Source organism: Lithobates pipiens, unplaced genomic scaffold (genome assembly GCF_037356315.1).
Source record: "Lithobates pipiens isolate NorthernLeopardFrog02 unplaced genomic scaffold, aLitPip1_a1.2 Scaffold_10, whole genome shotgun sequence".
In the NCBI taxonomy this organism is placed as follows: Eukaryota; Metazoa; Chordata; class Amphibia; order Anura; family Ranidae; genus Lithobates; species Lithobates pipiens.
Window position 1 is genome coordinate 143,126,579 of NW_027507686.1, and position 27,859 is coordinate 143,154,437.

General features: G+C 40.8%; 1 protein-coding gene across 3 annotated transcripts in view; it reads left to right on the forward strand.

Annotated features, from left to right (window-relative positions):
* TENT4B (terminal nucleotidyltransferase 4B) overlaps positions 1-27,859 on the forward strand; it is a 123,066-nt gene that overhangs the window by 66,119 nt on the left and 29,088 nt on the right. The window contains exons 5-11 of one of the 3 annotated variants that reach the window (XM_077458374.1): positions 7,158-7,265; positions 11,755-11,883; positions 12,077-12,290; positions 12,420-12,546; positions 18,751-18,854; positions 22,001-22,185; positions 24,825-25,019. In XM_077458374.1, the coding sequence (XP_077314500.1) occupies positions 7,158-7,265; positions 11,755-11,883; positions 12,077-12,290; positions 12,420-12,546; positions 18,751-18,854; positions 22,001-22,185; positions 24,825-25,019 (1,062 nt within the window). The remainder of the gene's footprint in view (positions 1-7,157; positions 7,266-11,754; positions 11,884-12,076; positions 12,291-12,419; positions 12,547-18,750; positions 18,855-22,000; positions 22,186-24,824; positions 25,020-27,859) is intronic. The other 2 variants (XM_077458382.1, XM_077458391.1) reach the window with 2 other exon arrangements.

Sequence of the window (27,859 nt, forward strand, 5' to 3'; positions counted from 1 at the left end):
GTTTTGCCTGTGATTGCTTCTCTTTTTAGAGAGCTGGACCCTGGTATCCAGTACTTTTTGGTAGTAAGGCCATAAAGTTTTTACTGGCAGGGTGCTGTTGCAGGTCCAGGCTTGGGGGTTTCCTCTAGGATCCCCTGCTCCTGAAGTTTTAACGGAACTCACCAGGAAGGGAGAAGATTGGGTTTGTTGGTTTACCACAGAAAACCCTGCGGCGGGAAAGGTAAGTGGAGTTTTCTAAAATCTTTTTGAATTTTCTTATGAATGTCTCCTTTAACATAAAAATTTTGTCTTCCCTATGTGTCACCACTGGGGGTTGTTTTGAGCACTCACCGCTGAAGGGAATGTAGATTGTCGAGAGGTGGTTTTTAACCCCTTCATGTCAAAGTGTGATATCCAATCACCCGCCCAGGCCTGGGAGATTAGCCCGTTGAGACAATGACACAAAACAGTCTCTCTGAGAAAATCTAATCTTTATTCTTTGGTGTGAATATTTAGGGGGCTTTCAGAAAGTACCGCCCTTTGAACATGTCATACATATTATCCAATCGTATACAAGTACAGCCTACAATAAAAGTGAAACTAGTGATTCCTCAAAATCATGTGCTTTCCAAGAAATAAAACAACTGAAAGAAGATAACAGTAGCATGAGAAACAAAACTAGATTAGCAAAACTTGAGCATGTCTATTTGTGAAGTAGATGTTAGACGCAAAATGGAAACCGATTTTCTTAAAGAATGAAAGCGGTTAAGCTAAATATCCCTTCAACCGCCTCATGCTGGAAACGGTGCTGTCAGAGCTGAAATGCTTCCTCCTCCAGCCGAACAGCAGATCCTCTGGTAAGCTTAAGGGGGGTTTGTCTCCCATTTATTACGCCCTCCCCCATATGCTTATACTCTTCCCCCTTGTGGGGTAGAAGCGCTCGGATGTCTTTTTTTTTATTTTTTTTTTATTTTTATTTTTTTTCTCTTTAAGAAAAAAAAAAGAAAAAAAACAGGAAGTGCGATCAGTGCGCTCCTCGGCGTCTTCTAACCCCAAACCCCTCCCCTGCGCGATATTTCTTTCTGTAGGTCTGAGAGGACCTGTAGTCCCCTGTTCGTGTGGGAAACCCCCCCCCCCCCCCTTTTTTTTTTTTTTTTTTTAAAGGGGGTTGGAGCCGTAGGCAGTGGGGGGGTGGAGCTTGTTGGCGTTCTCCGACGCCAGGTGCACAAGGAGTCAAGTTTTTAAAAGCACCCTATGTGCTACTGCAGGCTGTGGAAGGACACTAGCAAAGAGGTGACATTATCAGGTTTGGTGACACAGGCATTTCCTTTTGACACATTGTTACTGCTGCATCAGGCTTGGCATTAATGGCAGCAATTTTGCTGGACTATAGACCTAGCAGTGTATGCCTTAATTCTGGTAGTGCCTCTGCTTTGTGCATTAGGCTATGAGTGGAAGGGGGACAAGGAACACCTCAAAGGGTTTCTAGAGGATTGATTGTTTTACGGCAACCTAAATCCATGTCCAGGAAAATGTTACCCTCCTCAGAGATGCGGCCGGTCAGAGTGAGCCGTCGGGGGGTTTTGTGTTCCAGCAGCTCTGGACACTTCAGCCCCTATATTACTTAGGAGGTTTTTTCCTTCTACCATTTTTAAGTTTGGAACAGAAGATTGATGCTTTATTCGCTTCCCATAGTGGGTCCAAGTGTAGCAGATCCCCATCCATTGCTCAGGACCCTCGTTCTGAGGAGCAAGGGGCAGGAGATTATGATATCTCTTCTTCCGGAGATCCTAATATTGAGGGAGCAGTCTCACAAGAAAGACTGTTGGTACACTCCCTTAAGGTCCTTTCACACGGGGCGGATCAGTTCTGATCCGCCCCGTGGATGTCCGTTTGCTCAGCGGGGATCACTCCGCCGATCCCAGCTGAGCAGGGAGATGACAGCTCCATCTCTGCACACTGCGCAGGGACGGACCTGTCACAGCGCCGCTCTCCCCTATGGGAGATCGGATGACGACGGACCGCAGTGCCCATCGTCACCCGATCCGATCCGCAGACGGATGGAAAAATAGCTTTTTCCTCCGTTACACTTTTTCGGATCGGAGCGGGTCGGATGTCAGCGGACATGTCACCGCTGACATCCGACGCTCCATAGACCTCTATGGAGCACCCGTTCAGGTCCGCCTGAAAAACTGACAGGCGGGCCTGAACGGGACGTCAGTGTGAAAGAGGCCTTACGGAGTTGGTTCGCTAAACTTTTTTTACTGCCTGTAGCGCAAGTCTATTGATGAGCCCACTTTTGGTTTGTGGTCACTAAAGCCTCCCCAACCTGTGGATGCATTTTCCTATCCATTCATAACTAAAAGCTGCTGTATTCTGAGTGGAAGCACCCAGAGAAACTTTTTTTCCTCAAAAAAAAAAGCTTTCTATACTTTATACTATGGAGGAGGAATTCTATAAAAAATTGGGGATTCCAGCAATTGATGCTGCAATATCCTTGGTGAATAAAAACCTCACTTTGTCTTAGACAATGCGCAAATGTTGACGGATCCAACAGATAAAAAGTTGGAATTTCTTTAAAAACAACATTGCTCTTGCAGGTTCAGTTGTGCAGCCGGCTCTTGCGGCGATTGGAGTATCTCAGTCCATTAAGGACCAGTTTGTGGAGATACTCAAGATTATTCCTGGTCAGCAGGCCAGCAATGGGCCGGCATATCAGAAGCACTATGTTTTACAGTGGATGCTATGAAAGATTCTATTGAAGTCTCTCATGGCTTATGCTAGGGCTGGTACATATGCGCAGTCCTATGGTTGAAAAATTGGTCAATTGAAGCGAAGAAGAAATTTTAACATTTTTTTTTTTTCTTTTTAAACGTGTATCTTCTCCAGTGTAAAAAGCTCTTGGCCGTTTTTCTATTTCATGGTGAATGGTTGTTTGGAGATGATTTAGGTAAGTATATCCAAAGGATTTCTAATGGGAGAACTTCTTTTACCAGTAAAGAAGAAATTTTAACATTTTTCCTTTTTAAACGTGTATCTTCTCCAGTGCCAGGAGCATCTGCCTCCACCGTAGAGCTCAAGAGGAAGACCTCAGGGGAAATCCCAGGGCCAAAAAAGGACTTGAGGCAGGAAGCCCGTAAAGAAAGATGCTAAAGTCTCATTATGAAGGGTGCCCCCGCTTGCTGGGGTGGGGGGAAGGCTACTACAATTTTCAAAGATCTGGCAGGAACATTGTCAATACAGATGGGTGGCTTCCTCAATTTCTCTAGCTTACAAACTGGAGTTCTGAGAATTCCTATCTCCCCGTTTTTTTTTTTTTTTTTTTAAATCAAAGGTTCCCAGGGAAAGGAAGCCTCTTTCTGGCTCTGGGTCATCTCTTATCTCAATAGTTGATATCAGAGGTTTCTGCAGAAGAGCAGGGATTAGGGTTTTATTCAAACATCTTCACAGTACCAAAACCAAATGGGGGAGGTAAGACCCATTTTAGATCTCAAGGATCTGAATCGACACTTGAATATCCATTAGTTTTTCATGGAGTCAATACGATCTGTTGTCTCCATTCTACAAGGAGAATTTTTGGCATTGATATCAGAGGCCTATCTCCACGTGCCAAAATTTCCCGCTCATCAGAAGAATCTACGCTTCAAGGTAGAAAATCCTCATTTTCAGTTTGTGCCTCTGCGGTTCAGTCTAGCCACCGCACTGCGAGTGTTCATAAAGATCCTGGCACCTCCTTTAGCCAGGTTAAGGGCTCAGGGTATAACCATTCTAGCCTACCTAAACGATCTGCTTTTAGTAGATCAATCAGTCACCTGTCAAAACTAAAGTTTAATCTCAGCCGTAAGCTACCTAGAATTCCTAGGCTGGATTCTTAACCTAGAAAAATCCTCCTTAAAGCCGTCCTGGAGATTACAGTACTTGGGACTGATCATAGATACTGTTCAAAATAAGGTATTCTTACCCCAGGCAAGGATCAGCTCCATAAAGGAACTGATTTGACTTATCAAAACAAAAATCCTTCCATTTGGCTGTGCATGAAATGGTTAGGGAAGATGGTGGCCTCTTTCGAGGCCGTTCCTTATGCGCAGTTTCATTCAAGACTGCTGCAAAACAGCATTCTGTGGACCTGGAGCAAGAACGTCCAGGCCTTGGACTTTACAATGCGATTATCCCCCAAAGTGCGTCAGCCTCAATTTGGTGGTTGATATCCAGCAACCTTCAACAGGGAAAATCCTTTCTACCAGTATCCTGGAAAGTGGCAACTATGGATGCCAGCCTTCTAGGCTGGGGAGCAGTCCTGGAAGAGGCTTCTGTCCAGGGGAAGTGGTCCAAGTCAGAAAGGACCTTGCCTATCAATAGTCTAGAAATTTGGGTGGTACGTCTGGCCCTAGAGGCCTGGATGCTCCAGGTTACGAAATTGTCCTGTCAGGATTCAATCCGACAATGCTGTGGCTTACATCTACATCTTGGGCAAAAAGCAACATTCCTTGCCTATTGGCGCTTTTTATTCCAGGGATAGAAAATTGGCAGGTGGACTACTTCAGTCTCTAAGAATTTTCTGGGAGAATGGTCCCTTCACCCCGACATCTTTCTGTTGATATGTCAAAAATGGTGTGTTCTGGACGTGGATCTGTTTGCGTCTAGATTCCACAACAAAGTCTACAACTTTGTCAAGGACAAGGGATCTGCTGGCATACGGAACTGACGCCTTGGTCTTTACATGGGATCCGTTTTCACTGTTTTATGCCTTTCCTCCAGTTCTGCTGCTTCTGCGCCTTCTTCGCAGGATCAAGTAGAAAGGGAAAGGGGTGATTCTGGTGGCCCAGAAGATCTTGGTTTGCTGAGATCATAAAGATGGCAGTAGGGGACCCTGCTGCTGTGGCCTGACATTCTCGTGCAAGGTCTGCTATTCCTTCCTACCTTACAAATGCTAAATTTAACGGTTTGGCTATTGAAACCCTCATTCTAAAGGACTGTGGGTTATCTCCTTCAGTAGTGTCTACTTTGGTTAATGCCACGAAGCAGGCTTCCAGAATCATATACTAGAGCAGTGGTCATCAACCCTGTCCTCAGGGCCCACTAACAGGCCAGGTTTTATGCATTACCTTGGGGAGATGCAGACTAGAGTACTGCAATCACTGAGCAGCAAATGATATCACCTGTGATGTATTTCTGTTATCTTGCAAACCTGGCCTGTTAGTGGGCCCTGAGGACAGGGTTGATGACCACTGTACTAGAGTGTCTGGAAGGCATATGTCTCCTGTTGTGGATCCAGGGGTTGGCATCCCAGAAAGTGTCATAGGTAGGTTCCTTGAATTCCTGCAGATGGGATTGGAAAGGAAGCTGACCTTGAATACTATTAAGGGCCAGGTCTTGGCCTTATCAGTATTCTTTCAACGGCCTCTTGCTTCTCACTCTGTTTCGTAGCTTCATTCAGGGGGTAACGCGGATTAATCCTCCTATCAGGACACCTCTGAACTCTTGGGATTTGATTTTAGTCTATCGGCTTTACAGAAACAGCCCTTTGAGCCTATACAGCAGCTTTTCTCAACCTTTTCAACAGAGGAACCCTTGAAATAGTTCTCAGGGTCTCGAACCCCTGCTAAAAATGATAAATCTACAACTCCTGATCCATTTAGTGTGATGGTCAGTGAGATGAATGGTCCTTACTTGTTGTCATTGGGAAGAATTACCTCCTTACAGATAGCTAAAAAGATCAATGGTGTCAGTGGGAACTTATCTGAGAGGCATAAATTGCCCAATGCTGAAGGAACCCCTAGCAACCTCTGGAGGAACCCTAGGGTTCCACGGAACCCTGGTTGAGAATCACTGCTATACGGGGATATTCCCTTGGTTCTTTTGATGAGACAGAATCTTTTTGGTTGCCATATCCTCTGCCAGAAGGGTATCAGAATTGGCGGCTCTGTCTTGTAAAGGGCCATATTTGATTATTCATAAGGATAAGGTGGTTTTGCGACCTCGTCCTGAATTCCTACCAAAGGTAGTGATGGATTTTCATTTGACCCAGGATATTGTTCTGCCTTCCTTTTTTAGAGCTATACAAATAAAAATAATAGTTTTTAAACACATTAAGTATTTCTACTGGGCACCTGGTCACTCCTCCAGCAGGAGTCTTAATAGCTAGTATGGTGGGCACAAATGAGTCCTGAGATCTTGCAGAAGGGCCAGCATGTGCCTGCTAGTTTCTCCTTCCTCATAATGTGCTTGCCTCAGAAAAAAAAATTATTTTCTCCGGTTTCTTCAGGGATAATATCCAATCTAACTGCTGTACCTCAGTCCATTTAGCTTAATTGTCTGGCGATGGATATCAATGTATACCTTTTCCATATCGGTCAGCATGTTGACATGTGATTACGTGCTTTGTAAAATTGCAGACCTTATAACCCAGCAGAGGGCTACAGGCAGTGTGTTGTATGCAAATTTATAGTCTGCATATAGGGCTTCACAAATATGAGACACCATTTAACATTATGGCTGCCATAACCTATTGAGTGTCTTTGATGAACTGTGTGCCAATGTCACTATGTTAAGAGTTTAGATGTTAATTGCTATATGACCATGTTGCCTTTTTTTTGTGCATAAGCAAACCTCAACATTTATAAAGTCCATGTGCCAAGCTCTGACACACTGTTGAAGCCATCCTGTTTCTAAAGCCTTGCTAAAATAGTTTACACTAACGTGTTCTAAAACTATATTATACTGTACGCTACATAACTAGTAACACTTATAAGCTCACCATTCTGATTTGTCTGTAGTTCCATAACTCAATGAAAAGGGTGGCAGATGGGGAAAGTCTTGTCAGTTTTCTGCACTTGACTGCAAGCAATGTTATGATGCCCAGCACATGTCATCAATGTGGGAAGACGGTTTTGCTCTTGGTTGCACTGCCAAAGGAACTTGCATCCCCTGAGCCAGTGTCGGACTGCTTACATGAGAAATGATTATGTGCAAAGTGCAGTATCCCATAGCAACCAACTATACTACTTTACAGACAAGTGAAATACTGCACCGTGTTTAATGGTTTTTCCCTTCTTTATGCTTGTCTAGACATGGTAATGAAATGCTATTTATGTTTGTGTTTCATTAGTTTAATTCTCGTTTACACCCCCTTCCCCCGGCTTCCTTTTTTAATTTTGTATTTTTCTTTTTTTCCTTAGGTACCGATTATTAAACTGACAGATTCCTATACTGAAGTAAAAGTAGATATAAGTTTTAATGTGCAGAATGGGGTAAAAGCAGCCCAGCTTATCAGGGATTTTATTAAGGTTGGTATATAGTGTTTGAAAATTTAGATATGCTCCTAATAATGTTGGGGGTGGGGGTGTAGAGAGAAGCTATGTGTGTGTGTATATATAATATATAATATATGTATGTGTATGTGTGTGTGTGTGTGTGTGTGTGTGTGTATATATGTATATGTGTGTATGTGTGTGTGTGTGTGTGTGTATATATATGTGTGTGTGTATGTGTGTGTGTGTGTATATATATATATATATATATATATATATATATATATATATGTGTGTGTATGTGTGTGTGTGTGTATATATATATATATGTATGTATGTATATGTGTGTGTATGTATATATGTGTGTGTATATATATATATATAATCTATCATGCATGCATACATACATACATATTTTATTTTTATTTTTTTTCCCATAAATGTGAATTGATGAGATTTACACCTCTTGTTCAAAGTTAATGAAATGTAATTTTCCTCCAAAGGACTGCAAAGACCATGACAACTTATACACGTTCTTTACACGTTTATTAGACACCTCCTTTTTGCAAGAATCGTATCTTGTTTTAACCCTTCCTCCTCCCCATCTGTACATAAATGTCCTTCCATTTGGGAGTACTTTATACTCACCCAATGTTTGCAGCTGCAGCACCCTTTGTAGATCTCTGATTGCCATGGGGAGCTGCAGACTGGACAGGAGAGCATGATGACCTTTGTACTGCCTGCTTTGTTAGTAGTATGTTTTGTTTTTCTTCTAACCCTGCCAATGTGTGTTTTACTGTAGAAGTCAAATGCACATGGCCACCTCACACTGTCAGTGACACTTAAGCCTAATACACACGATGAGAAAATCGGATGAAAATACTGCTTCAGACGCGATCGTACAATCTAATCGTTCGTACACAGGTTTTGAGAGCTGATCATGACAGTTCATCCAAAATTATCTGAAGGTTAAAACAAAGATGTTTCTCCTACAATACCAGATTGTCTGTCTGATTTTCATTTAATCAGTACAGTATTTGTCCCCAAAAAAATTAGAAAGAACAAGACCATGCATGCTCGGAAACCGAAGAATACATTAAATCATTTTTGTAGCTGTATTCTGTCATACAAGACTTCTTCTAAGTTGAGTAACCTATTCATTTTTTATATGAGCATGAAAAAATTCAGATAATCATTCAGCCGATATTCTCGTATTAGGCTTTAGTGTTTTTAGGAGAATGAATGTCTGCTTCCTCGCCTAGATTTTTCACTTAAAATGGAACATTTATCAACATGCTGGAGTTTGAAAATCCTAGAAGTCTCTCTATTAGCACTTGAGCATAGACTTTCTAGGTTTATATACTGGGGTTTCCTCTGCATTAGTCCTGTGGTCATTACTTTCCTTCTGTGTTCTGGGGGCACAGGACTTAACTTCTCAGGTCAGGCCAGTTTATCTGGGGATTTTCTGGGGACACTGCTTGTGGAGAGAGCCATTGGCATATATATCTGTCAATGCTTCTCTTTGGCAGACTAATTCCTTTTTGCTCAAGACCAAATAGGTTCTTTGGCTTCCAGATCCACTCTATATTGAAGATTTGATTGGTTATTGTGCAAGCCTGCGATTTGAAATAACGTGCCTCCTTTACCTGCTATAGCCCACTCCACAGTACGATTGTTGGCCAACCGAGCTTTTGATTTTTGTCCAAAGGGTGTGTGCCAGGATCTTGTCTTTCATACGGTACACAATTGTCTTGACACAAACACTAACGTAGTGACGCACTATGAGGAATTTATTGCGCACCACCATTTGGGCCCCTTCTGCTAATTTTGTGTTTTGGTGAGCATTGATTCCGAGCATGCGTGTTTTTTTTTATTTTAGACTTTTGTGCGACAGATTTGTGTACTGTCCATACAAAAATTTGACAAACCGTTGTCTGCCAAAAAACTAGCCTGTCGCCTAACGTTTGTTGGCGGAAAATTGGACAATTTTCAAAAGGAGCGTACCAACAGTAAGATTTTAGGACAACCGTCTGTCAACAGACAATCCCCTGCCAACAATCGAACCGTGTACGAGGCTTTAGACTGTCATCAGACTGCTGCAACCTGGTCTTATGGCATTTTATTTTATTTATTTTTTTTATTTTTTTTACAAGTTCAATGTGTTTTCCTCTGCCGATACCCATTTCAGTTGTAAGGTTCTGCAAGTGGCTGTTTAATGCCCTTGGATTTTCTTTTGATCTTCTTTTGTTAGGCTGGTTCACCTGTGTTGATGTGCCCGCCTCTCAGTTTAGACTGTTCGTGGATGTCCCTAGGTTTCTTACTATCCAGCTGGGTGTCTCAATGGATGATGCAGAAAAAACGTTTTGTACTCAATGTAAAATCGTTCTCATTTGAAACAATTTTTTTTTTTTTTTTGTTTTACGATCCTCTAGAAAAAAAATTGGCATTTTACCATTCTAATACAGTGTTACCCTCACTGTAGAGGTAGTTATTTTTAAGCTTTCCTAGATTTCAGCTTTAACAGTGACACCACTGCAGCCCTTTTATTTCAGCGTGAGCTGCATCTTTCAGATTTAACGTTCACAGATGTTATCCTGTCACTCTGCACAACAGACCCAAATGCTGTTGAGCAGCGTACTTCTGTTACTTGGACATAAGGTGGCGACAGAGTAGTGGACTTCCATTGAAAGTTTGTTACAAAGAACTGTTCATAATATGTATTCAGGACGATATTTTCTATACCTTTAGGTAAGCATTAGTGGTTTTGCTCGTTATCTGTGTTTTTGCTTTCTTTTATAACACCTGACCATATGCTATATGACCAAAATACTTTTGGCATATTGGAGGGAGAAGTACTTTTTTTTTTTTTTATTGTCCCACACTGACTGCTTTTAGATTTTGAGTTGTAAGGTATTCACTGAAATAAACTGTCTGGCTGCAGGGAATGTGTGTGGGGGTTAAATTTGTTATTTATATTTTTTATCAACTTTTTATTTTATTAAAATGCTTTTGGAGTAAAAATGTAACTAAAGATGGTTTTCTATTTAAAGTGTTGCTAAACCCACAACCATAAAATCTTTATATGCAGAATAGCATGCTTGTTATACACACTGTGGAACTTAAGGGGGTAATCCTCTGTATTGTGTAAAAAGCATGTATAGATGGCTCCTCCCCCTTCTGCAGGGTCTCTTGGCAAGTCCAGCATAGCCCTGCTGAAAATGCTCAGTTTGGTCTCTATTGCCGGTGAGAACATTTCTTTGTTGAGTGGGTCACATGGTATTGACCTCAAACATTTTTAGGGTGTATATACAGATCCTAAATGACAGCCAAGTCCCTCCTTCCATATTCAGTAACTAAAAAACAGTGGGTGGGATGTCTCATTCAGGGATGATCCGCCTCCCGTAAAACAGCATCAGGACACAGGCTGTAGTGGAAATCTCCTACCTGAACACTCAGTACTTGGGAAAACCCTCAGTTTTTCACATGACCATGGTATACAGATTAGCCAAAAAGGTATATATTGGCAGTATTTTCATGTAAAAATATGATTTATAAGCTGGTGATGGGGACAGATGTACTATTTTCATATTACTGGGTTTAGTAACACTTTAAGATACATTTATAATTTAGTTTGTTCAGCATGAATTGGAGCTTGGGTATGTAGCATGAGGCTGTATATTTTGCAATATTTACTTTTTTGGTAAACTCTTCAATGAATCCATGCAATGCATTGATGCCTTCACAAAATTTCACAATAACCCTGAAATAAAACAAAGAATATCCCTTTATCCCATTGTTTTGTAAATCTATGTACACTGCAAACTGTATGATTGAATTGGTTCTGAGATCACTGTTTTACTAACCTGATAGATTTTTTTTTCTAAATCCTTCATTTTGTTTGAAAATATTAAAGCTTTGAACTACCAATAAGAGTAAGTCTTTACATTTAAAGAGCATTTGCTATTTCAGATCCATTGTGGCCTTTTCAGTGCCGCATCACCAGCTGTCCCATTAAAGTGAATGGGATTGTTGGTAAGTCAACAGAGGGTTAGAGGAGGAGCTGTTGAGGCAGATCAGTTTCTCTTTAAAAAATAGTGTTTAATTGAGTTGATTTAAATAGTCTTTTTACTAGTGATTTAAATCAAGTTGATTTAAATCAAATCCACTCTTCTTTTACATGTAGTGTAGGGACCTGAGCAGCTCCCTTGGTAGCAAAACTAAATCTGAGAAATGCCCTATGACTTTGTGGTACCTACGGGGAGGACCTGCAAGGAATTTTGTTTCCAACTTTTAAATGGATGAGAGGTTTGTTTTTATAAGGGTGTGTAAGAACTGATTCAAAGTGATATTGGATCTTTTTTCTGAGGTCCCACCCTGATATTTTCTCTTTTGTGGGTCAAGACCAGGCTTACCAGAAAGATTCTGCTATGCCTGTGATTTGAATGGTAGCTATTATCTTCTGTAATGACATTGAATAAGTTTATCACACTTAAACGTCACTTTCTCTTTCCTTTTTGTGTTTTAGAAATATCCAGTCCTTCCATACTTAGTGCTGGTTTTAAAGCAGTTTCTGTTACAGAGAGACCTTAATGAAGTGTTTACAGGGGGAATAGGCTCCTACAGTCTCTTTTTAATGGCTGTTAGTTTTCTGCAGGTAAGATATCCAAATAGGTGTTAATGTGATGTATCTGTGTGATTAGCTTTTTGTGCACTAAGATTTTAGAGCTACCTGTAGCTTAAAAAGCTATTATGTGGTTTCTGAAAATGTTATCCTGACTTGAATCATTTACTAGGAACATTTTTAATCCTTGGGTCTCTCTAAAGCTTTTCTCTTTTCTTTCCCCTAGTTGCATCCAAGAGAAGATGCCTGCAGCCCGGACGCCAACTATGGTGTTTTGTTAATCGAGTTTTTTGAGCTCTATGGGAGGCATTTTAACTACTTAAAAACTGGAATACGCATAAAAGATGGTGGCTCATATGTAGCTAAAGACGAGGTACAAAAAAGTATGTTAGATGGATACAGGCCATCCATGCTGTACATTGAAGATCCATTGCAGCCTGGTAGGTGCACAACTTTTAATACTGCATCTAGCCAAATAAGTTAATTTGCTTTGTTTTCTCTCTGCGTTTTCTTAAACAAGCTTGTGGCAGCGTTGTGAAAAGAGATTTTTATTTTCTTCCCCCTTCTAGGCAATGATGTGGGTCGCAGTTCATATGGAGCCATGCAGGTGAAACAGGCCTTTGATTATGCCTATGTTGTCTTAAGCCACGCAGTGTCGCCTATAGCCAAGTATTACCCTAACAATGAGTCTGAAAGGTAAGTGTCTTGCATATAGGTAAATCAGGCATAACCAAAAATTTGGTACAATTTTTTGTTTTTTTTTGTTTCCCCAATTGTTTTTGAACGCACATTACACAATCTGAGGCCGATTGTCCATGCAAACAGAGGTTCTCGGACTCCTGAAACATCAGAGTGGCTTGCTCTTGCTATTTGCTATTTTTTTTCTACCTTATTTACCTTCATGTGATTGAACACTGGCAAACCCCCCACATAACACTACCCACTCCACTAGACTCCAGCTTTTGCTTGGGTGTCCTTGGGTAATGGAGCTTCTATGGATAATTCTTTCTTTTTAACTTTTAATTTTCACTCTGAAAATAAGATCTAACTTCCTTCTGCCCTGAGCTAGCTAGCCGTTTTATGGATTGTCTGTGGTAAGTACCTTGAGGACCGTACCTGGACCCCAGAGTGTGAGGTCAACCTGTAATGTTTGCGGTGTATGGAGTTAGCTGTGGATGCTATGCTGGGTCCTAAGCCATGGTCCATCTTTTAAATTTCCAAAACCCTGAAGATACTTTTGGGAGGTATGCCCACTGGGGTGGGTGAAACATGAACCTCCAATCTGTCCAGTCTCGCTGAAAAGTTGAGGGTTTCCTGTAAACGTACACTAGTTTCTGGATTTTACTAGTACAATCCACCATGTGTAGCACACTATGCAGGTCTACAGGCAGAAGATTTGGGTGTTACCACCTTACTATTGTCGGTTTTGTCAAAAGCATTTTTTTTCCTTCCTTCCTTGGTATCAGGAGGATGAGGTAAGTGTGTCGTTGCCTCCTGGATGTTGTCTTGTAAACTACCTTTTCTGCCAAGAATGCACACTGCGTATTGCTGTGCTCCTTCTGCCATCTTCTATAGAAACGCAGCCACAGGAACATGATCAACATTTGGGTTACAGCAGGGCTTGACAAATTTGCTTGTAATCTAGGAGCCAGCTAAAAAAAGCTAGGAGCCAGGTCGGTAACGGCGATCCGGACCTGTCCCTGGCCTGACATGGAGACGAGTGAGGATAAGAAGGCGCGCCCCCACCTGTCTCCAAGTCATTGCCCATAGCTCTTAGAGGGACATTTTATTTATTTTTATTTTTTTCAAATGACAATTTTTCGTCTTTCTGACCACCCAGATCTCATATTTAAGAGGACCTGTGGTGCTTTTTTCTATTTCAAGGGATTTTTACATTCCTTGTAATAGGAATAAATGTGACACAATTTTTTTTTTAAAAGCACAGAGAAAAAAAATTAAAAATAAAAGTTAAAATGAGAAAAAATTATAATTTTAAATGCGCCCGTCGCACCAAGCTCATGTGCAGAGGCGAATACATACGTGAGTAGCACCTGCATATGAAAGCAGTGTTCAAACCACACGTGAGGTATCACCGTGATCTGTAGAGCGAGAAATAATTCTAGCCCTAGACCTCCTCTGTAACTCAAAACATGCAACCTGTAGAATTTTTTAAACGTCGCCTATGGAGATTTTAAAGGGTAAATGTTTGTCACCATTCCACGAGCGGGGCGCAATTTTGAAGCGTGACATGTTGGGTATCAATTTACTCGGCGTAACATTATCTTTGACAATATTAAAAAAAAAAAATTGACTAACTTTACTGTTTTTTTTTTTCTAAATAAATAATTTTCCCCAAAAAAGTGTGCTTGTAAGACCGCTGCAAAAATACAATATTGCAACGACCACCATTTTATTCTCTAGGGTGTTAGAATAAAAAATATATATGTTTAGGGGTTTTAAGTAAAGGGAAGGAGATAGGTGGGCAATAAAAACGGGCAGGGGAAGCTTCATTAGCATTGCTGTTGTCATACCAAATGGCCACCACAAGAGGGTGCCAGATTCCAGAATGAAGCATAGGACAGCAGAAGGCCTCAAAGCCAGGGCCTCAATTTCCAGCGGCACAGCCCTTGATCACGCTGGGGGGGAGGGGGGTGTGTGCACGGAGACAGGATACCCCCAGCTGTGCTGCCCCAGGTCACCAATTCTAGTCGCAAATGCGACTTGGTGCTCGGGGTTTGTCGAGCCCTGGGTTACAGTGGCTCCTATTTCTGAGTACAACCCAATCCATTCTGCACTCCTTAACAATGAGTACCCCACTGGGAATCCCTTTGTTTAGCAGTGGTGGATCAGACTAAAGCTGGGTCTTAAGTGCCAAATAACATGTTTTCTGCAGACGGCCTACGGGAAACTTAACTACCACTGAGGATGATATTCCCTTGCCCCAAAGCATTGTCCTTTTTTTATGAGATCCCTCTATCGTTTTTGGCCCAACATGCTTGTCTGACAAAAGCACATTTCTCCACCACTATGTCTTAATTATATGAAAAATTCTCAGCACTTCTAGAACCTTTGGTTTCCAGAGACCACACGTACTAAACATCCTCTATTCCCCCTGGAGGATATCTCGGAGGAATCTTTTTTGAGGTATGAGCTGTGGACATTAACTCTACCTAACAGCACATGACTCAACACAATCTAAACAAGCCCCTATGGGCACTATGACTGGCAATGTCAAGAATGACTTCCTATACGATTAATTGTGCACTCTGTTAGGACTGGCTCAGCCCGGAGAGGGTATACATTGCTAAAAAGAATTTTGCTGACATTTATTGTATGGAAAATAATTTTTATGAAGAAATTGGCTATTCCAGTAGTGGATCCTGCTATTTCAGTTCTCAGTAAACTCTTAACAGTTCTTTGTTTTTTTTTTTTTGTTTTTTTTTTTATTCTTTAATGTAATCTTTATTTAAGGAGCATTTTCAAACGAGTAACAATGAAGTGACACTCATTGTACAGCAAAACAGGAAAAAAAACAGAAATAGTAGCTGGCCACACAGTCAATGTTCAACCTCGGCACCAAGGCCATACCAATTGCAATAAAGGGAAAAACAAAATTAAAGTGCAAACGTTCCACCAGATACTCTGACTCTTGACCACAGCACTTTCTCCCAATCCTTCTCTGAATCGTTTAGATGTTCACTTGCAAATTTCTGACAGGCCTGCATATGGACCTTCTTGAGGAGGGTACCTTGCGGGTACAGCAGGTTTCCTATGGCGGCGTATTGCGTTACCAATAGTTTGTGGACTGTGGTCCCAACTGCCTTGAGATCATTCACAGGCTCCTCCCGTGTAGTTCTTGGCTGATCCATCACTTTTCACATGATCATTCTTACCCTATGAGGGGAAATCTTGCATGGAGCTGCAGATTGAGGGCGATTTTGTTTTGATGTGGGTTTTTTTTTTTTTTGTATTCCTTTCATGTACGAATATTCGCTCCAACAGTTGTCTCCTCACCAAGCTTCTTGCTGATGGGCCTGTAGCCTATTCTAACCTTGTGCAGGTCTAGAATCTTGTCCCTGACATCCTTTGACAGCTCTTTGGTCTTTCCCATGATCTTGCAGTTTGAATGTAAGATTCTGTGCACAAGTGTTTTTTTTAATGTGTAATGAGTTGTCGTTAGGGGCACCTTCTTAGATTGTCAGGACTAGTCTGTGTACCACATACTGTAGCTAGTCTGTGGGAGCCAGAATTATTATTGCTTGGTAGGGGATCAAATACTTATTTTACTCACTGAACTGCAACTCAATTTATAACATTTGTGTTGTGTTTTTTTTATTCTTCTGGATTTTGGTTGACATTCATGATAACAATTGGACCCTTAATTTCTTTAAGTGGGCAAACTTACAAAATTGGCAGGGGATCAAATAATTTTCTCCACTGTGTATGGAGTGCTCTGGGGCCTTATAACTTGTGGCTTAAGAATACTAGTCCTGTGTCCTGTTCTGTACTCCAAGATGGAAGGTTTTTTAGTTCACTATGAACTGTCCCTGCTGTAACATTCAAAAGTTGGCATTGGATGAAAATGCTCAAGTTTTTGGAAGCTATTGACGTCATTCTTCCAAGCAGCATTGACTTGGTTTGACATAATGCTCAGCTCAACCAAAACATATTTTGACATGGAAAAGGCTGTTTTTTGTGTGTGTTGTCTCCCCCCCCCACACACACACTTTTATTGCTTTCTGGTTTCTTATTGGAGGAGAGTTTCCTCGCTTCCTGTCTGCACAGGGGTTAGAGAGATGTCTCCTCAGTTGGGTCACAAAGTAAAAACTGGACAATATTTTGCAATCCTGTTTAAAAAAAAAAAAAAAAAAAAATGGCTCTATCATCCAATCAATTTACCTTCATAAAAAGAGAAATTCAAAGCATAAAAAAATCTTGCTCATTTCAAACTTTTGAATGATGGAATATGTAGAAACTTTTCTGTAGGAAGACTGTCAGTTTTTAAGTCCCAGTGATGGCCTTCCCCATGCAAATGAATAGGGAGTCTACTGCGCATGCACAGCTAGATCAGGAAATCTTCAGTGAAGAGGCCAAAGATCTCTGTGTATCATGGTCAGGTAGGTGGCAGGCTTACATGACTTGCTTTGGGAAGGGGAGCCGCTGCGTTTTAAGGACAACTGTACTGAAAGTGCAGTGCCTTGCGAAAGTATTCGGCCCCCTTGAACTTTTTCAACCTTTTGCCACATTTCAGGCTTCAAACATAAAGATATTTTATTTTTTGTCAAGAATCACCAACAAGTGGGACACAATTGTGAAGTGGAACGAAATCTATTGGATTTTTGAAACTTTTTTAACTAATAAAAAAATGAAAAGTGGGGCGTGCAAAATTATTCGGCCCCTTTACGTTAATACTTTGTAGAGCCACCTTTTGCTGCGATTACAGCTGCAAGTCGCTTGGGGTATGTCTCTATCAGTTTTGCACATCGAGAGACTGAAATTCTTGCCCATTCTTCCTTGCAAAACAGCTTGAGCTCAGTGAGGTTGGATGGAGAGCGTTTGTGAACCGCAGTTTTCAGCTCTTTCCACAGATTCTCGGTTGGTTTCAGGTCTGGACTTTGATTTGGCCATTCTAACACCTGGATATGTTTATTTGTGAACCATTCCTTTGTAGATTTTGCTGTATGTTTGGGATCATTGTCTTGTTGGAAGATAAATCTCCGTCCCAGTTTCAGGTCTTTTGCAGACTCCAACAAGTTTTCATCCAGAATGGTCCTGTATTTGGCTGCATCCATCTTCCCCTCAATTTTAACCATCTTCCCTGTCCCTGTCCCTGCTGAAGAAAAGCAGGCCCAAACCATGATGCTGCCACCACCACGTTTTGTATTGTGGGCAAAAAGTTCAATTTTGGTTTCATCTGACCAGAGCACCTTCTTCCACATGTTTGGTGTGTCTCCCAGGTGGCTTGTGGCAAACTTTAGATGAGACTTTTTATGGATATCTTTGAGAAATGGCTTTCTTCTTGCCACTCTTCCATAAAGGCCAGATTTGTGCAGTGTACGACTGATTGTTGTCCTATGGACAGACTCTCCCACCTCAGCTGTAGTTCTCTGCAGTTCATCCAGAGTGATCATGGGCCTCTTGGCTGCATCTCTGATCAGTCTTCTCCTTGTCTGAGCTGAAAGTTTAGAGGGACAGCCAGGTCTTGGTAGATTTGCAGTGGTCTGATACTCCCATTTCAAAATGATCACTTGCACAGTGCTCCTTGATGTTTAAAGCTTGGGAAATCTTTTTGTATCCAAATCCGGATTTAAACTTCTCCAACAGTATTACGGACCTGCCTGATGTGTTCCTTGGTCTTCATGATGCTCTCTGCGCTTTCAACAGAACCCTGAGACTATCACAGAGCAAGTGCATTTATACAGAGACTTGATTACACACAGAGGGATTCTATTTATCACCATCAGTCATTTAGGACAACATTGGATCATTCAGAGATCCTTGCTGAACTTCTGGAGTGAGTTTGCTGCACTGAAAGTGAAGGGGCCGAATAATTTTGCACACACCACTTTTCAGTTTATTTGCTAATAAAGTTTAAATTATCCAATAGATTTCGTTCCACTTCACAATTGTGTCTCGCTTGTTGGTGATTCTTCACAAAAAAATTTAATTTTATATCTTTGTTTGAAGCCTGAAATGTGGCAAAAGGTTGAAAAGTTCAAGGGGGCCGAATATTTTCGCAAGGCACTGTAGTTAGTCTTTAGAATTACAACCAAATCCTTTAACTCTTATTGACTTTCAAACAATTACAATTTGATATGTACAATATTTAAAGGCATGTCTTTTGCTCAGAATAGTTTAAACATGCATTACACAAGTAAACAGTGTATATATCTTTTGCAGCATTTTAGGGCGTATTATTCGAGTAACTGAAGAAGTGGTGGCTTACAGAGACTGGATATCGAAGAAGTGGGGGCAGAAAAATAGATCTGAACCAGCATACAATGGTAATCTTTCTTTTCTTTTAGTTTATCCAATTTTAGACTCATATCCATGGGGTTATTCATTTTTTTTTTTTTTTTTTTTTTTTAAGCTTAGACAGCATGAAAATGTTTTGAAATGGGGTGCATTTAATAACTTTCAAATTTTCATTGCAGTGGTGTACCAGATATGTGGCTAAGACCTGACAAGCTAGTCATACACTATTCCTGCTGAATCAGCCAAAATTCTAGTCATGGGTAACCTTGTCAGCAGCTGCGGGTGCTGTGGTTGTCTGAATTGCCAACAGTGGGGATTCCTTAATCCATGCTGTGTGCATGGGAAATCAAAGTGATTTTCTCCTATGCAGCCTGTGGGCTGACAACTGAAATTTTATGTGTGCATAATTGGCTTTAGAGAAGGGAGACCAACCTAGTACATGATGGGGTGTTTTACAACTTACCAGATTTTACCCCACTGTTAACTTTCCTATACCAACTGTAGGTACTCGGAGCCTTGTCCCCCCTGTTATGTAAAGAATCACCCCCCTTTTAAAATCACATTTTCATAGTAAGGTTGAATAAAGACACCAGTCCATCCAGTTCAACCTGAGTGTCTACCCCTATCCCTGTACATTGCACACTCACATTGGTCCCTACCCTCAAGAAGCCCACAATCCAAAGTCCCATTCATATACTACTGCCAATTTTGGACAGAAGCCAATTAACCTACCTGCATGTCTTTGGAGTGTGGGAGGAAACCGGAGTACCCAGAGGAAACCCATGCAGGCACAAGGAGAACATGCAAACTCCAGGCAAGTAGTGTCGTGGATGGGATTCGAACCAGTGACCCTTTTTACTGCTAGGTGAGAGTGCTAACCACTACACCACTGTGCCGCCCCTACACCACTGTGCCGCCCATTGGTTTGCAGCCTGAAATGAAGACAGATGCAGTTTTTGTTTTATCCAGCTGTATCTACTCAGTGCAACTTACAACATCCAAGTTAAAAATATAACACCAACATGTCAGAATAAAATAAAAACGATTAAAAAAAGATTATCACCGAACTGGGAAAAATTCACCCCCTTGTTGGAGAATTTTGTTGGACTACTTCTCTACTAACTTTGCACATCTAGACTTTGCACCATTTGCCCACTCTTCTTTGCAGAACTAGTTAAATTTGGTGACTTTTTGTGGACTGCAGTATTCAAGTCATTCCACAGATTTTTCAATGGTGTTTAAGTCTGGGCTCTGACTAGGCCATGCAAGGACTTTAAAATGTTTCTCCTTCAACCATTGTGTGGTCATTCTTTCAATTGACAACTTTCTGGCAAAGGGCAGCAGATTTCCCTCAAGAATTTGGTATTCTTCTCCATCAATTTTTTTCTTATATTCTGACAAATGCTTCAGTCCCTGCTGTGGAGAAATACCCGATAACAGGATAGTACCACATCCATGCTTTACTGTAGGAATGGTGTTATTTGGATGGCATTGGATTTCCGCCAGACACATTGTTTGGTGTTGAAGCCAAATAATTACATTTTAGTCTCCTGACCATAACGCCTTTTTCCATGTGGCTTCAGAGGGTTTTAAGGTGGTCAGATGAGACTAAAATTGAATTATTTGACCACATGGGTTCCCAGAAGTTTTCTATAAACAGTATTGTGATGTCCTTGGTCCTGTTCTTTGTAGCCTATATAATGGCATTCACTCCTTGTCCATTTGCTAAGCAAACACAGGAGGCACAAATTACTCTTATTGCCAGAACAGAAAAGAACCCTACTCAATGTTCTAGTTATAGGCCCATCTCTCTGATAAACGTGGACCTAAAGATTTTCGCATAAATCTTGGCTTTGCGCCTACAAATGGTAATTCATTCTGTAGCCACCCTGGCGACATGTTTGTCAGATTTTTGCGTCTCAAAACGGTACAATTGTTTTGCATAGACATTTGGTGTTTTTATACTGTAGGCCTGTAATTCTTAGCAATAACACACTTACATCTGTCCAAACAAGAGTCTAGTAGTTATCCCAGGTATGATAAAGTTTGAAACACAATCATAAATTATAATATAACTATAAAGTATAAAAAATGTAGTAATAAAATGTATTTCACCACGATTCACTATCGCTCAATTCTGCAAGTGATCTAATTTACTATTAAACCACTTTTGCTGTAAAGCGACGTTTTTTGGATGTTATGAATGATCTAAAGTTTCCAGGCAGGAAAGAACAGTATATGGGGGGGGGTGCTGTGATAATTGATCAGCTCAGACCCCCTCCATCAGAGGAGCAGCTGATCGGCTCCTCTCCTCCTCTGACGGACACGAGTGAGGAAAAGCTGATCACTGGCTCTTCCTGTTTACACTGTGATTGGACACCTGCTGATCAAGTGGTGAAGAGTCTCCATCAGACTCTTTACCTAGATCGGTGTTGTGGTGTGTCAGACTGACACACCCCAACAATGATCGCTGCGATGCACGCTCCCTGTCTGTTTTAAAGTTAGCCACTCAGGTTTAACCTTCACTCTTTTTTAATATTTATTATCCATTGGATTACACTGGATGATACACTTTTTTTTTTATTTTATTTTTTTATATATATATGTTCCCAAAGTATTCCCATTTTTTCCTCCAATGTTCAGTTTTCCACAGTGTTTCTAGGATTTGGTCCCATTTGTATCTTGTAGTATTGAGCGCATTTTAGAAAAGTTGGCTCTTTTAAAGTTTAGTGTTTTTCCTACTACCCTTGTGCCTTCTTTTCCTATGTTATCTGTAATTACTAGATCTAGCAATGCATTCTTTCTAGTTGGGGCACCACCAATTGGGACATGAAGTTGTCCTGTAATATATAACAGGAGTTCGCTGTCCCCTCCACCCAGTTACTATCTGTATAGTTGAGAACCCCCATTATGATGATGCTGCCCTGCCTTGCTGCCGTTTCAAACTGTTGAGGCAGTCCAACTCCTCATCCTTCAGATTAGGTGGCCTTTAGAATACCCCCACTATATTAATTTTCTGCTTGTCTTCATTTGAAGCTCCACTCACATTGATCTTGCCTTATACTGATTCAACAAATGTGTAAATATCTTTTATCTTGTGGTTGAGTCGATAGGATATATATTTTGTGAATCTCATGTCTTCTTTTTTTTTTTTCCTTTATTTAACCATGTCTAGGCAATGATGTTACCCTAATAGTGGATGTGCATCATTTAGACAAATGTAACAACAACGTGTCTGGCCAGAATACCCCTCCTGGACAAGTCAAGAATAAAACTTCTGAAGCTCTTGGCAAACACTCCTCCAATTCTTCTGGTCCATTGTCTTCCTCTTCTTCCACACTATCTAGCTCCAGCGATGTGGTAAGTCATGCAACATTTTAATGAGTCTTGGGAATCCATGTTATGTACTTGCATGATAGTTGAGCAAAATATAAGTCGGTACCTTTGTTAGTTCTCTGCAACGAAGAGTGATTTATCCATTGAACCTAAAGCCTTTACTGAGAGCATGAAGTGTTAGACTTTGTTAGTACTTTGAAATATATTTTTTCTGATCGGACTCATGGTTCCTTTTAAAAGGGGTTTCCACTTTCAAATAGGTTTATCCTGACCAAAGAGGGTAGAATTTTTAGATCCTTCTACCAAACCATTGTGTTGACCTGTTATAAAGCGGTGGATTACAGTGACGATTAGTAAGGTTTGCTTTACACTCAGTCATTTTCAAGTTTATTTTTTTTTTTTTTGTAAGCTGTCCATAGTTATGACCATTGCCCAATGACATTTGGTAGCTTCACTCCTTGCCTTCATGAAATGTAAACCTGTGCTTTTGAGCTGAGCATGGCATGCGTATGCGATAGCTGGCTAATAGACAAGCCTCAAGGTAGCCAGATCCTACTTCTATGTTTGACCACCATCTAATGCCTGTTGATTGCAAAAGCAGACTTGATGTAAACGGAGAAAACTTGATTTGTCATCTGATTAGAAGATGGATAATCTTTCATCTAGTGGTAAATGGAAATCTTGCAGAGAATAGACTATAAGAAATCTATCATGACCCCAAAACCTGCCATGACCTCCTCCCTGCGGTTGGAGATGGTTAGTTTTTTTCTTGAGACATGTTCCTTCTTTTCATGAAAATGGAACAAGTGAGACCTGCCTATGCAGATAGTTTTGGGAAAGTTTTTATGCAGTAGCAAGGCTTTCTGGCAATTAGATGTCCTCACGCCTCTGATTTCCGTATTTATTTTCCTGATTCTTGACAGACTCCATAGATTAACAAGGGGTTATAAATCTAGATCCTGAAAGCAGTATTTAAACACGAAGCCAAAAATGTAATATGTTGCAGCTTACAAATCATTAGTTTTTTTTGTAGGCTCCTACCACCACCAACAGCAGCATTGCCAGTATGGGGAGTGGAGTGTTAGCTGTACTAGTAGATGTAAATAAACTAACAAATTGAAGCCAAACTCCAGCTAATACATTATAATTAGTTACAGCAAACTTACAGAAAGATTAGCAATACTGCTGCTGTCCAAAGGTGCCACCTGGGCACTCTAATAGAGGTGTTACTGGCCAGATCATGTAGAAAAAAATTGCCTAAAAAATAAAATAAAAATACTAATGCAGCCTCCATATTTAATGATTGGTAAGCTTCAATTGTTACATATTTGGTTTTGGGTTTAATATTGCTGTAAATAAAATGTATTTTGAAGGAAGGTCTGCCACAACAGATTCTGCACTGCTTCACTTCTTATATAATCACAGCACCAGGGAACCATTGTGTCCCCCCCCCCCCCCCCCCCCCCACACACACACACACACACACACCCACACACACACACACACACTCTCACACACACACTCTCACACACACACACTCTCACACACACACTCTCACACACACACTCTCACACACACACACTCTCACACACACACTCTCACACACACACTCTCACACACACACTCTCACACACACACTCTCACACACACACTCTCACACACACACTCTCACACACACACTCTCACACACTCTCACACACACACTCACACTCACACTCACACTCACACACTCACTCACATTTTAGAAAGAAGTTATCTTTTGTAGTCCATCTGTTTCAAATATGCTTGGTTATCAGTCCTAGCCTGTCAGGTGATTATGGACGGTCTTCTGATTACCAGAAAACTGATAACTTCCTCAGATCTGGAAGCATTATTAGCTGTTAATTTCTCTTCGTAGAACCTCAATTAGATTTGACAGACTTTCATTTTTCCTTTTTGTGCCTAATTCTCCTGAAAATGAGAAAATATCAGTTTTCAGAAGGGCAATTTTGTGTTCTTCAGGGTGGGCTGTAAAAGTCTAGTTAGAACATCCACAAAAGACCAGTTCAAAGGGTCTTTTCCTCTATTGTGGACTTCATCACCTGTGTCAATGCACTCCACCTTTTTTTGTCAAACATAATGGTCTCCTGAGCTGAGAAAGTTCTTGCTTTTGACACGTTTTAGAGAACTATTGCACGGTTAGTTTAAAATCTTTGCTAAATACTCAATATAGAGTCTATGAAGATCCTGCCTTATGGTGTTTAAAGTGTAAGTTTACCTTTACAGAAAAATCTATAAGGTGAACTTGCACTGGACCCCTTCCCAGTCCCGCTGACCTGGAGTCCAGCGATCCCCCAATCTGACAAATCGGATCACTGCTTTAGCGGTCCAGGCATTAGAAATCCCCTCTGCTTAATATCCTAAATGTACTTTGTAAAAGTATTTGGATTCAACTTTTCAGCTATACCTGAGGGAAAACACTGCAGTCCCTGTCCTATTTCTTACAAATCAGTTAGAAGTGTAAACTAAACAATAAAAGACCAATTTTGAAGGTTAACCCCTTTTTAAGGTTTTGCAAATCTTAAAATAGTCAAGCTGCATATTGCATGTTATGTACTATGAGGGCTGCTGCATAACCAGCAGTGTCCAATTTCCTTGCATGACACACAACGTGTCTCCCGTAGAAGAAAGTCATTAACCGTCTATGCATTCAGGACTCAGACGGAACCCCATTCAAGACTTCAAAGCAGCCAAGTTGTCGTCAATCAAACGACAGTCGGATGGGCCCTCAGGAATCCTGCACCAGCTCAACACAACCCATCAGCAAATTGCAACCTAACCAGAGCATTAGTTCTTCAAACAGCAACAACAAATCTCAGGTATGTTTTTAATAACTTATATCAAATGGATAACAATCAGTGCAAACAAAACCTAAAACGCAAAGCATCAACAAAGGTATTGCCAGCTGAACACTAAAGGTGAATTCAACAGCATCCAAATGTAATATGTCCTATCTTAAAGTGCAGCACGATAATCATTCATAAAAAGTTCATAAGCAGTCCCAAGCTAAAGAAATTCATCCAGCGGAGATACGGACCCAGTGATGAGTCAAAGTTGTCCTAAAATATATCCAAGTGCAGAATGGTGTACACTCCCACCACCAAACATGTTCATGGCCACTCACCTGAACCACATGACCCTGCGTTAACAGGATAATCGTGAAGAACATTGGCCTATGGGGGTGGGTCACAATCCTGATGAGTGCCACTGGTCCAACACACCAAATCTTCAGGGTTTTGCAGTAAGATATGTAAAATAGTAATGCAAGAAATGGTGCTCTCTACCGAATAGTTTATATTGAAACATTTTTTAAATTACATTTACAAGCAATGCACTTCATGTAAGTGCATTGGGAGCGCTCAGTGACACAAAATGAAGTGATAGCCGCGGGTGACATCAGAAGCTGTGGCTACCCCCTGTACACGTGCATCCTGGCCCAGTGGTGGCCGGTAATTGAGGCCGCCGTTTTAAGGCCTTCTGTGGTTTTATGGTTCCTTCTGGAATCTGGCGCCCTCTTGTGGTGGCCGTTGGTATGACAACCAGCAATGCTAATGGCGCTTCCCCTGCCTTTTTCACTGCCCGCCTATCTCCTTCCCTTTACTTGGAACCCCTAAACATTATATATATATTTTTTCCGACACCCTAGAGAATAAAATGGTAGTTGCAATACTGCCTTTTACACCGTATTTGCGCAGTGGACTTTTTTGGGGAAAAATTTATTTAATAAAAAAATAAGACCACAGTTACGTTAGCCCAATTTTTTTTTTTTTATATTGTGAAAGATAATGTTACGCTGAGTAAATTGATACCCAACATGTCATGCTTCAAAATTGCGCCCGCTCATGGAGTGGCGACAAACTTTTACACTTTAAAATCTCCATAGGCGATGTTTAAAAAATTCTACAGGTTGCATGTTTTGAGTTAGAGGAGGTCTAGGGCTAGAATTATTGCTCTCACTCTACCGATCACGGCGCTAACTCACATGTGTGGTTTGAACACCGCTTTCATATGCGGGAGCTTCTCACACATATGCGTTCGCTTCTGCGCGCAAGCTTGGCTGGACAGGGCGCTTACATTTTTTTATTTTTATTTTTTTCTTATTTTAACTTCTATTTTTATTTTTTTCACTGTTCTTTTAAAAAATAAAATAAAAAATGTGTCACTTTTATTCCTATTACAAGAAATGTAAAGCATGACAGGTCCTCTTAAATATGAGATCTGGGTCAGAGAGACCTCAGATCTCATATTTACGGTACACTAAAATGCAATTTTAAAAAAATTTGTCAATTGAAAAAAAAAAATAATGTACCACTAAGAGCTAGGGGCAATGACTTGGGGACAGATGGGGGGGGGGGGGTGGGGGGGTGGCGGTTGGCTATCTTCCCCTCACTCGTCTCCATGTCAGGCCAGGGACAGGTCCGTATCGCCGTCACGGACCTGGCTCCTAACTTTTTTTTAGCTGGCTCCTAGATTCCAAGCAAATTTGTCAAGCCCTGGGTTAGGGTGAGATGCCACAGTTGTCTTTGGTGGGAGTGTACACCATTCTGCACTTGGATATATTATAGGCCAACTTTCTGAATTATCACTGGGTCTGTATCTCTGCTAGATGAATTGCTTTATCTTGGGACTACTTACAAACTTTTTCCGAATAATTAATTGCGCTGCGCTTTAAGGTTGGACATGTTGAATAAATTGTCAAATGTTTTTTTTCAGTTGTATTAAACTGAAATATTCAACCTAAAGTCCTAGTTTAAATGAAATTCTTGGGGCCTTTCCAAATTAAAAAAAAAAAAAGTGAATTGCAGTGTACATGTCCTGAGATATTGTGGCTGCAATGGTGTGTGTGTTTTTTTTTTTTTTTCCCCCCCCCTCCGCCCGATAATGCCTCCAGTAACAATTTGTTCTAGGGTGACAACACTCCCCCCACAATACTATTTATATGCAGGAGTGGCCTTATCACTCTAGAACAGGGGTATCCGAAGTTTTCAGTACGAGACGCATTGCAAACTGAAAAAAAAATCAGTTTAATAAATTAAAGTTTAAATGGATGAATATTTATTAGCATGGTATGATTTAAAATCGTAGAGAGAGTAAAGCAAAGCAAATACTTTCCAAATACAGTTGAGCCATTATTAACCACTTCAATACCAGGCCTATTCTGGCACTTCTCTTCTCTCCTACATGTATAAATCATAATTTTTTTTGGCTAGAAAATTACTCAGACCCCCCAAACATTATATATGTTTTTTAAGCAGACACCCTAGGGAATAAAATGACGGTCAATGCAACCTTTTATCTTGCATGGTATTTGTGTAATAATTTTTCAAACGCTTTTTTTAGGGAAAAAAACGATTTCATGAATTAAATAACAAAACCGTAAAGTTAGCCCAATTTTTTGGTATAATGAGAAAGATGTTAGGCCAAATAAATAGATGCCTAACATGTCATGCTTTAAAATTGCGCATATTCATGGAATGGCACCAAACGTCGGTACTTAACCTCTCTGGCGGTAATCCCGAGTCTGGCTCGGGGTTACCGCTTATGATGGTAAAATCCCAACCCGAGCCAGACTGGGGATCTCATCGCTGGATACAGGGAGGACACGGAGAAATTACTTACCTTGTCCCCTGGATCCAGCGATGTCCTCCGCACTGTGTGA